The 12037-nt window shown below is 35.9% G+C and overlaps 1 protein-coding gene across 4 annotated transcripts in view; it reads left to right on the forward strand.

Moving 5' to 3' along the window:
• KIDINS220 (kinase D interacting substrate 220) overlaps nucleotides 1-11797 on the forward strand; it is a 77910-nt gene extending 66113 nt beyond the window's left edge. For 3 of the 4 annotated variants that reach the window (XM_032104339.1, XM_032104340.1, XM_032104341.1), the window contains 4 exons: nucleotides 4410-4556; nucleotides 6340-6438; nucleotides 7282-7530; nucleotides 9415-10683. In XM_032104339.1, the coding sequence (XP_031960230.1) occupies nucleotides 4410-4556; nucleotides 6340-6438; nucleotides 7282-7530; nucleotides 9415-10683 (1764 nt within the window). Of the gene's footprint in view, nucleotides 1-4409; nucleotides 4557-6339; nucleotides 6439-7281; nucleotides 7531-9414 lie in introns of all 4 variants that reach the window. The other variant, XM_032104338.1, reaches the window with a different exon arrangement.
• Nucleotides 11798-12037: the final 240 nt, after the last annotated feature.

Consider the following 12037-nt stretch of genomic DNA (forward strand, 5'->3'; position numbering starts at 1 on the left):
ACTGGCAAGGAGCCAGAAATGTTTCAACTTCTGTGTAAAATAGAGAATAATCATTGTTTTGAATGTTTTGAGTCATAACAGGGTGAAAAAACAGGATTACTCAGGAGTGTAATTTTTTTTCATACAGATCATCATTTTTGCTTATTGCATGAGTTGACAGAGTTGTGTGGAGGCTGTTATGTGATCTAGTTAAGGGTCTGCTGTTGTTGTCAGTCTGATGCTGGAGTGACCAAGTTCTGAAATTTCAGACCATCATCATTAGTGTCATAATATTTGTATAAGTCTAGGTTAGCTTCGTAGAAATCAGGAATTCATTGAGAATAGTCATCCTGTATCAAGAATTTTACTTCAGCCACCTTCTGTACTTAGATTGTGTTGCTGATGATAAAACTCATCTATCTCAGACCATTGTTTACTGTTCTTTGCTGAATGGATCAAAACGTAGATGTCGAACTGGTAAGTTGACCAAATGCCATCTATTTAGTTGTATCAGCATGAAGGTGTGTTGCAAATTCTAGGTTATCAGCTTGAATCACTAATGAAAATGGTCTTACGATGCTGGCCTTTGACATTTCTACTGGTTTTACTGTACAAATGCTTATTTCTGAATAACTTAAAAAACTTCTAGAGGGCCCTTTTGAAGAGTTTGTAGGTGGGTTGCAGTGTTATCAGTCATGAGATGGTAACACTTATCTGTCATAAACTTGGTTTTGTGCTTTAGTTTGCATTGTTAATTTTGACTTCTTAGGAAGGAGTTTGTTCCAATATAACTACTTTGTTTAAATACATTTTTTCATACTGCACTGAATATATAATCCCTTAAGATGTAGTATGTGTGCTTTGAATGAGAACTAACGTGGCCTAGAGCATGTAGTAAAGATAAACATACAGTACTTCTTAAGAAACTGGAAGTGCTTTTCAAAAGTTTGAGCATGAATGAGAATGTATGGCATGGGAGTTTTCTTAGGGATTTTTCAGTGCTTTTGTGTAGCTTTTTTGTGCTTTGAATATTTGTGCTTATAAGAAATAACTTTTCTATTCTGTGGATGGTGCTGGTTTGTTTTTGGGGCTTTTTCGGGGGCGGGTGGTGAGGGGAGTTGGCAGATTTGATACGTTTAGATAGAAGCTTCTTTAGGTAGAAGTTTGCAAAGTTATTTGAGGTACATTAGTGGTATAATGTGATCTTGAAATGGCAGGAGAATGTTTCAACAAAAGGAGGATTTTCTGTCAGAAACAGTATAAAACCTTATGCAAAACAAAATATAGCAAGTGGTTTTTTTGCAAATGCAAAACAAAATAGTCTGCTCTTGAAAATAGTATTTGTATAGCATATCCTAAATGTATATTTTGAAGACCTATTTTAAAAGTTTCATCACATTATGAAAATATCCTGTGTCTGTCCTAACCCTGATTTCCTCTGTTTACTTCAAAGTGTGTTCTCTGTATGTTTGCCCTTTGTGATGTCACTTGAAGCTGTTGTTTCTTTTAATTGTGTTTTGTCCTTTTCTCAAAGCTGTGTAAGTCTGGGTTAGACAAAATCAGACAGGTACAGCTACTTTCTGTGAATTCTCATTCACTTGTTTCAGAGTCATTCCAAAAGCTATCATACTGGTGCTTCATGCTGGGCTGTCTGTAAACTAATGCTCATTACTAGCCTTGAGGTTTGTTTTGACAAGCTGCTTTTAGCTTTTGCATGGCAAATACTTTTCAGACTAATGTTCTGTAAGCATTTCTAACAAAACCACTAAGGCTGAAAAATGTGTCAGTTTAAGTACAGTTTTAATTCACTTACATGATGACAATATCCCTAAAGCTATTTCATTACTTACTCTTCAGAGAGTGCTTTTCATAAAGAATGATTTGGATTAATGTGCATCTATTTCAAACAGTTCACACTTAAAAAAAAATAGTCTAAATATTTCAGCTTTTACATATCTTTTTTATACACTGAAAGCAATGTTTCTAAACTCAGTCTTAATGCATGCAGAAAGAATGGCTTGTCCTTGATTGTTAGAAAAATATTTTGATCTGTTGAATTAGAAGTGTTTAAAACTTTTCTTCATTTATTTCTGGATGTATCATAGATAATGTCTTTAATAGATTTTGAGAAAAAAGGCAATTGCTAACACATGTTGCTTAGGGATCATTTATTTTAGTAGTGCCACAATGTATTTGGCTATAACCGTTTCTTTTATTTTAATTGATAAGCAAAAAATAATTAAGATTTTAATTAACTTAGTATCTTGTCCTTGTTGATATATTATCTAACTCATGCCAATAGTAAATAGTGTGTTTATGAGGAAATAATGGATAAAGCTGGTATTCTGAAGAAAAACCCACAGTGATTTTTTAAAGAGGAAAATCAAATATGTTCATAAAAAAGTATATGATAAATAGATTATGGGTGAAGCTTCATTCTGTCATTTTCGTCATTTTAATGATTGGCTTATATCCTTGACGTGATACAGATTTTAGTTGTGCTAAAAATCAGACTAAATTAAGAGCTGAAATTTGTCCTTTAGATGCCTATATGATAACTAATTAGGTATTGTAGGCACCTAATTAGGGAGACATTGCAGATTCTGAAAAGTAGCTGTCTTCTCCTCAAAAGGAATACCAAGCACTAGTTTAAGGGCCTAGACTGGAGTGGAATTAAAATGTTTAATTTTTATGCAATAATTTAGGGTAGATTGCCTTCCCAGAAAATGAGATATATCTTTTGTTTGTTTATTATCCAGTTTACATAACATTAAAAGAATTATGAATGGTTAGAGAAACAAAAATTAGTGCCCCAGCTATTTCCAGGCAAGTGTGTTCAAAAGGTTCAAATTCCCCACAACCCCCCGTAGTGTTCCTGAATGAAGCTGATAGTTACACAGTTTAAAGTCCATTTCAAGGACATCTGGTGGAAAACTTTGAGGTAATTACATGTAATATCATCTAAACTTGGAAACTCAGAGTGGCTTGGGTGGGGAGTGTGCCTAGCTCCCCAGATCAGGATATCTTTGATAATAAGTCAGAAATAACTCTGAGGTAGTAGATAATGGGGTTTTGGATTGCTGTCTTGGAATGACTAGTTGAATAAATTCTTTGTAAATATCCTGGTTTAGATAATTCAGATAAGGTTAATGGCATTCTCTGTGATAACCCTTGGTTTTCATAAGCAATATATTGGGATCTAGTAATTTATATTAATTCTGAAATATTAAACAATTTAGACATAATTAAATAAAAATGGGGGACAATATTGCAACTCTAAAACCAGCCTTCATTGGTAATTTGAGGAATATAATAAAACTTGATTAGCTGAACTCTGGATAGTCAAAATGCACTTTTACATCCCAGGGTTTATGCATGCGATGATGACCTCTGATGCTTTAGAAGCTCTTTTGCATGCTCCCAAAATGAGCTGTTTGGTGCACGGTCTACAATGCTGAACCCAAAACTTCATGTTCAGAAACAAGGGAGGATGCAACCTCCCTCACAGATGGAGAGCATACAATATTTTCTAACTGATAAAACTGATTCTGATTTTGCTTTTAGGAATTTGGAATCACTGATGTTACTGTGCACAGGTTCCCATCCAGGGGAAACGTGGTTTTTTTAAGAACCCACCTTAATATACTGTCTACCTGCAGATACATTTCTTTTAGTTTTCCACCCTTCCTTTGAAATTCCCAGAAGCTGGCAACATTAACAGGACAACTTTTGTGTTACAGAGCTGAATTATAAATAATTTCTACCTCAATCATGCCTAAGTTTGAGATACATGAAGCATCCTCATAGTATCTTGTAGAGCATTTGCAGTGCTGCTGTTTCTGTGCTATGGTACACAGCCCCTTGGCTGATCTTGCATAAATAGAGCTGAAGGAACCTCTGGAAAATGAACAGATACTGTTAAAATTACCCATTTAATCCAAGTAGTTGAGGAGTTATCTTTGTTTTGAGTATCTTTGAGTTTTAGGTCATCTTTGTCTGATAATAAAGCAGCAGTTTTTAAGACAGAAAAATCTAGGTTGTATCTGCATTATTTGAGAAAAAACTCAAACATCCCAAAACCAAACTAACAACAAAAGTTAGGGGAAAACTTGTGGGTGAAACTGCATTGCAAATTGATTAACTCGTACTTAATATTTCTGATTTTTATGTTTCTTTTCTTAAAATTATGTAATTTGTCATAAAGGCAGGACTCAAGATGCTGGTTTTTTTCTCCTATAAATACATATAATGACTGTTCTCCAGTATATAGATATTCTGATAGTAATTAAAAATGCCTGTGCAATCTTATTCTCATCTCTTAATTTTAAAATGTAGTTGAACACAGTTTGATTTGTATTAGTGTGTATTGTGAACTTCTGGGTGTACTGAGTATTTGAACAAGTCTTATGTGGACATTTTCTCACTTGCAGGGAGCAGGAGCAGGCACAGGGTCAGCTGCAGGAGTATTGCATGTATCTCTGAGCACAATGAGTGTGGAAGCTGTCTGTGAGAAGCTAAAGCAGATAGATGGTCTGGACCAGAGCATGCTACCTCAGTATTCTGCAACTATAAAAAAGGTATCAGCTGAATTTCATTAATGTATTTAGTTCCTAAACATGGAAATACACAAGGAGTGGGAAATATTTAGTTGCCTCTTTTCTTGAAAATGTGTATTTAAATACATCATATGTTAAAGTAACATCCTGAGTTCTGTGCATGACAAGTTTGGAGGACATTTTAATACAGCTATTTAATTTTCAGAGAAAATGTGCTCTGTTGGAAAGGACAAACAGTCAGAAATATAAATGCTGGTGAGACTGGTTATTCTGAGAAAAGCAGGAAAAATGTTTTCAAAATTGCCATGTGTAATAAATAAATAAAAAGTGTTGCAAATGTATTCTATATCTAGGTAGCAATATCCCTTTCTTTTTTCTCTGTGAAAAATTGGCACATCTCTCCTGTTGTAAATGAGTGGTGAAGATGGTTCCATTTCTTTATCACAGTCCACATCTATTTGCTTCGGAAGAAGGTCACTGTATGTTTTTCTGCCTCTCCTCTTTTCTGTGAAAGATACATTAATGCAGAAATTTTTTTTGCTCTTTAACTTTTTTTTCACTGTTCTGTGTGCTATTTTACAAAGAAAGAAGGGGAAAATATGAAGGTTGTCATTAGTCAGTGTTTTTGCTGAGCTCGCTTTGTCCTGGAACCTATCATATCTTGAATAATACAGGAAGGATGTTGATTCAAGGATTAAGAGACAGGTTTATCATAGGAAGCTTCAGTGAAGTTACTTAAAACAAGATGTAGGACGTTAGATTGCAGGTCATTAAGTGAAGCTGCAAAAGATTTCAGTTGCTTCTGTTGCTCCAGAGTGCAAAAAGAATGTGCTCATCAGTTATCTCTAATGAGATTCCTCTTATTTATATTCTTGCTTTTCTTAGAAGGGATATCAAAGAAGAATGAAAATGGCTCAGCCTGGTCTTTTTCCTGGTTTGACTAAGACCATCTGCTGGGATATGGGAACAAAACCATTGAGATCCCTCACTATAAGCAGTGGTCTGAACTTGGGTCTTCTGTTTTCTGGCAGCTCTCCTAAGACATGGTTCCTCTTTTACATTCTGTCCATACACTGATACATGGTATAAAGAGAAATACTTCTCATTGTTATGTAATGAAAATGGTTCTGTGTTGAATTTGGTGCTTTTGGAAGTTAAGCGCTGTATAAACATTCTGAATGTAAGGACTCATCTTTCTAGAATATAGATGTTGTTTAAGCACTTCTTGTTTATCTCTGATTGATGATGAACATTAGAAGGAAGTCTAATCTTCTGTCCCTACATATTTCTGATGATGGGAGGAATGTAAGCCTGTTTTATGCAGAGAGGGAACTTAATGGAGGTAGTACTTGATCTTAGATGCCTCAAGCCAGGGGTCAGACGCTGCCTGGGACTTCTTTGTCTGATTATCTTCAAATGCTTGGGTGTCATTTGTGTTCTGAGTTGGAGCAATTTAAGCAGATTAATGTGGCTTATTGTTCCTGAAATTTTCCACCACTTATGTGTTGTTTCCTTATGTCGGTTTATAGAATACAATCATATTGCCTTTCATATACACATTTTTAATGGGTTTAATATTTCCATTTTTTTCCATGACACACAGGTGTTTCTCATTCATCAGCAACCGCCACTAAATATACTTCTATAAAAACACATGGTTATTACATAGAAGTGGACTTAAGAGTGACTTTGGGAAATTTCACTAGTAGTCTGCATCCAGCTTTACCTCTATCTTTTTAGTCTGTTACTGCCATGCCATGAGTCTTGTATCCATAATTTACATTATTTAGTTTTATTGTTTTAGGCAAATATAAATGGCCGTGTCTTGGCTCAGTGCAACATTGATGAACTGAAAAAAGAAATGAATATGAATTTTGGTGACTGGCACCTGTTCAGGAGCATGGTAAGACTTTCTGTTCAGTGTTCAGGTCATCATAAATTAGTCTTTTTCCATATGAATCTTTTTTTCTTTCTGGTTGCTTTCTTGTTGTCATCATCTTTAAGTTTGTAAGTATTGTCTTAAAGCATGCATGCATCTGCTGTTTTGTTACTTTGTCTTTTTACCTTAAGCACTAATGAATAACTGGTTGCCTATGGATTTGCATCTTAATGGGTTGTGAACTCTGAGGTTTTGCCTCCTTTATTTGTGGGATCTGTTTTTTCCTGTGTGGCTTCCCTTTCCAAATTTGCCTACTTTAATGAAATGGTCAGAACTTAACTCTTTCTGAAATCTCTGTCCTACTGTTGAAGTTAGTCAGGGAATTCAAAGTATGTGTAATAATAAGTGCAAGGAACTGGGCAGCCAGCCTGTGTTACAGTGAGGGTTACGCATTGCAGAGAACTGAGTTTTCTCTTAAGTATTTTTAGACTTGCCGGTTTTCTTTCTTGAAATAACAGTATGTCTCTCAACTGTAAGGCAGTCTTGAAAACACTGAGAATTACATGATGAGATTTATTGTTAGATACAAAGTGTTTGGTTTGTCTTTAAAATTTGTAATTTATCACTTACTAGTTTTACAAGAATTTATGTATTTTTTGGCATAGGAGTTCTTTCAAGGATCTGAGTAGTAACAAGAATTAAATTATTTTTCTTTGTACTTTTCCATGGTCAAAAATGCATACACATGTACACTTTTACAGCTGTGAATTCCTCATTCCTATTTTTAATGGAATTCTTGTTTATCAATTTTGAGAACTTCTTCTATTTATGTAATTACGTTTAAACTGTCTCTCTTTGTGTGTTAAGATACTCGAAATGAGAAATTCAGAAAATCAGGCTGCTCAGGAAGATCCTCGTGGAGCAACGGAGCACGTTACAGCTGCCATTCCTCACAGTGACCTTACTCGCCGTCCTGGCCATAACACCGAGCTGCCTCACACTGAGCTGACAGGTCTTGCTGGTCAAGCTCCCTACACGCTGAACTTCAGCTTTGAAGAACTCAACACAATTGGTCTTGATGAAGCTCCTCCACGCCATAGTAACTTAAGTTGGCAGGTATTTAATAGAGAAATGTATTCTGCTTGCTTACCTGTATGGAAAAGAGGTTTTTTCCAGTCTTGGATACAGACAGGTCAAGAAATAAGTCTCTGGGACAGTTCAGATGCTTTCAGTCCTCAGTCTTGGTAAAGCCTAGTTCTGCAGAGATGTAAACTCTAACCGTACTCTGAGTTGAAGTCTTCAGTCTTTGCCATCTGAAAACTATTCATCTGTTCCAGTAATCACTCTTCATGACAAAAAAACTAAAGCTATCATGCTTTTCTCATCTAGCCTAGGGTGGTGTCCTCCAAGGCTTCTGTATTTTTGTAGTATTCAGGCTTTGTGTATGAAATATTTTCGCTATGTGCTAACCAGAGGTTAGCCCATTCAACAGGTACATTTGTTAGGTTTTTGATAGTGGACAACTACAGTGCTCCATGACATCAGAACCTTGTCCTTACAATGCATAACCTATTCATAGGTTCCAGAACTGACATCCTTCTCTAACTATGGTTTCTGCCATAGGCTGTGGTCAGTTTTATTCTGCATCTTATGAGACCACCTGAAGTGTTGGATTTTCATTTTTCTGTCTTTAAGAAATAAGACAAATCAGTTGGGGGCTAAATAGTGGTTAGAATTTAAAAAAAAACCCGCCCAACTCAGTGGGGTGAACCCTTTTCATCTCTGAAAGTAAATTAAAAAATCTTGAAGGTGCAACAAAATAAAAAGACACCCCAAATTCGTAACTATAGGTGATACTTTTAATAATCAACATTGTCCGTGAAAGTGGGTTTGGGGTATATATCCCAGAGATAGATTTCTATCTCATATACTTCTGAGTGTCTGCATGCATACTTGTGTATGTTTGTAGGATACTGCTTACCCTTACTGCCCATTTCCACAGAGTATTGATGTATGTTTTTTCTAGACCAAAGTGGCATTACACACATTTATTGTATTTGAATAAACAGTGCTTCTCATGCCCATAATAGTTATCTGAAGTTGAATCAAAGGAATGAGAAAGGTAGTTTGTCCTTAAGAAAATTCACCTGTTAGAATTTTTTTAGTCAATACTGATTAGTATTGCTGCTTCTTTGTTTTGGTGAGTTGACCCTGGCAGGATGCCGGGTGCTCACCAAAGCTTCTTTATCACTGGCCTCCTAAGCTGGGCAGGGGAGAGGAAATATAATGGAAGGATTGTACAATGAGATAAGGGCAGGGAGAGATAACTCAACAGTGACCATCACTGGCAAAAGAGACTCCACTTGGGGAAATCAGTTTAATTTATTACCAATCAAATCAGAGTAGGGTAATGAGAAATAAAACCAAATTCTAAAAGCAGACATGGGGGCAGAGAGAATTATGTTTGTCAGAAAACTGATTTTTCTGAAATCAGATATATGCAATGGAATTTTGCCAGGATATATTGAAGTATGTAGGGTAGGGGTCTTTTAAAAATGTTTTTGAGAGATGTTCAACATTTAGATGAATTCTTGCTGTCTTTCTAATATAAAATGCTAATTTTGTAAATGTGTGAAATGTATTAGAAAAGCCCATCTTGACATACAAATTAAGTTTTTATAATTATATACTCAAAAGAGTTAGCCTCAAATGCACTGGAAAAAGTGCTTGTTTTGTGGAAATTTTCCATTATGGAGACCAACAATAAGAAAACTTTTTAAGTTTTGTGTGTGTACGTGAGATTGCATAGAAGTGATTATAATAAACATATTTTAATTACAGCGCTTACAATTTCACTTGCATAATCTTATTTGCAGCAATGAAAAGAATAATTTAAGTACATATTTAATGCTCTGAGTTACTTCGTTTAAGAAGATTGATGAAAGTAAAAATAAATAGTTCATTTAACTGTTACCTTTCTCTCTTCTTTTTTTTTTCCAGTCACAAACTCGTAGAACTCCAAGTCTTTCAAGTCTTAACTCTCAAGATTCTAGTATTGAAATATCAAAGCTTACTGACAAGGTGCAGGCAGAGTACAGAGATGCATACAGAGAGTATATTGCTCAAATGTCACAGTTAGAAGGAGGTGCCAATTCTACCACAGTAAGTGGGAGGTCCTCCCCTCATAGCTCAAGTGCTTTCTATATGGGCCAGAGCACCTCGGGGGGCTCCTTGCACTCCAGTGCAGAACAGGAAAAAGGAAAAGATGGTGAACAGAAACAAGATGATGGAAGAAAGTCCTTTTTGCTGAAGAGGAATGATGTTGATTACAGTACTTCAGGTGTTTCTACTAACGATGCGTCTCCTTTGGATCCTATTACTGAAGAAGATGAAAAATCAGATCAGTCTGGTTCCAAGCTTCTCCCAGGAAAGAAGTCTTCAGAAAGAACAAGTATTTTCCAGGCTGCAGATTTAAAGCTTAAGGGAGTTACTCTCCGGTATCAGAAACTTCCCAGTGATGAAGATGAGTCAGGAACTGAAGAATCAGATAATACTCCACTTCTTAAGGAAGGTAAAGATAAGAAAACAGATATCAAAATAGAGAAGCAGCCCAAATCTCCAGAACATGGTTCTGAACCTATTAGAACCTTCATCAAAGCAAAGGAGTATTTGACAGATGCCCTTTTGGATAAGAAAGATTCGTCTGACTCTGGTGTAAGATCCAACGAAAGTTCTCCAAATCATTCCCTCCACAATGAAGGAGCAGATGATTCACAACTTGAAAAGGCAAATCTCATTGAGCTTGAAGATGACAGTCACAGTGCAAAAAGAGGAATTCCACACAGCCTTAGTGGCCTTCAAGATCCAGCTGTGGTTCGCATGTCTATTTGCTCAGAAGATAAGAAAAGCCCTTCTGAAAGCAGCCTGATAGCAAGTAGCCCTGAAGAGAGCTGGCCAGCCTGCCAGAAAGTCTATAATTTAAACAGAACCCCTAGTACAGTCACCTTAAATAACAACAGTGCTCCAAGCAATCGAGCTAATCAAAATTTTGAAGAAATACAAGGTATCAGAGATCCAGCTCAAATTGTCCTGCAGCCTGGCTCGGGTTCCAATTCAACTGCAGTTCAGAATGAGAACCTGAAGACCGTTGCTCACAAGCGAGGCCAGCGTTCGAGTTACACCAGGCTTTCCAAAGATTCATCAGAGCTCCACACTGTTGCAGCCTCAGAGGGGGCTGGTTTTGGAGAAGAGAGAGAGAGTATCCTGTGAAAAGCAGCCAGGTTAAAAAAGAGTATGCTCATGAATTGTAGCTTGGAATTCTTTGTCAGTTGGTGGTTACATTAAGCTCTGTAGTTCAAGCTTTTAATATTGTAAAAGAAGGCCTAGATTATTTTCAGGCATTTTCTCTGAAAGGAAGAGTAATTTTTACAAGAAGCAAACTACTTCAGACCTTCCCCACATATAAAAGCGGTAGTTGTCAGCATGGAAAATCAGTTCTTTGTTAAAACACTATGCAAAGATTTGGTCAGGGGCAGATTTTACAGAAGTATGGTTTAATTATGAAAAGTACAATGTGATTTTGTTTTCTATTGGGATACTCTAAACATTCCATTAATTCTCCATACTTGCAAGTAAAGTCAATACTGTCCTTCCTTGCCATTTGATGTACAAGATGCCAGAACATTGAATATCACAACCTATGACACCCTTACCAAACTTTGCATTAATTTGTGAATTAATGTATGCAAGATAAATTACATATGTTGAAATTTGAGTGTTAAGTTACTTGTTCAGCTATATGTATGCTTTTGCTCTCTGTATGTTCAGTAGTTACTGTTGAATTTGTGAACTTTGGGTAGAGTGGTGATAAGGTTTGTAAGGAACATTGTCTTGGTGTGTCACTGGAACTGGCAGTTATTTATAAGGTAATACCTTATCATTGACTTCGTGGATCCATTATTTATTATAGATATGCAATTTTGCAGTCACTAAATAGATGGTCTCAGTAGATGCAACCACCACATTAAAATATTGTAAGGATAAAGTATGAATATGATGTTTGAATTTGTGAAGCATTTGTGGCTGTGTGTGGTTTTTCCTTGGTACGGTGTTTATCATTTGGTTATGGAAAGAAAAATAAGCAGTGTTTGCCATTTTAAAACTAATGCATACTTTTTGGAATCTTGTCAAAGCTGTACTCCAGATTCTTTATTTCTGAAGTACAGTGTTTGAAGATTTTTTTTTTTATCATCTAAGTAATGTACCCGAATGATGTTATAGCCAGTACTTGTACTGACCAGTGAAGTCTGCATGGTTTTGAGAAAGAATTGTTCAAGCTAGAGTCTGCTAGTAGAAAGAAAATAAAAAATAAATTGGCATGTTGGGCTTGTGTCCAAATTTCTTTTTAGTTGCAGTATTTTGTTTCTTCACTTGATAAAAATGTTAAACCCATGTTGTTATGGTTAAGGTACTTCATGGATTCAGTTTTTTAAAATGCATTAAAACAATACAATTATTAATACTAAATAAACATCAAGTATAAAAATACATTTGATGAATGAAATTGCCAAAGCAGATGTTTCTAGATGAAGTGCTGTGAGCTGCAGAGAGGTGGCCACCTCGA

Source organism: Corvus moneduloides, chromosome 3 (genome assembly GCF_009650955.1).
Source record: "Corvus moneduloides isolate bCorMon1 chromosome 3, bCorMon1.pri, whole genome shotgun sequence".
Taxonomy (NCBI): Eukaryota; Metazoa; Chordata; class Aves; order Passeriformes; family Corvidae; genus Corvus; species Corvus moneduloides.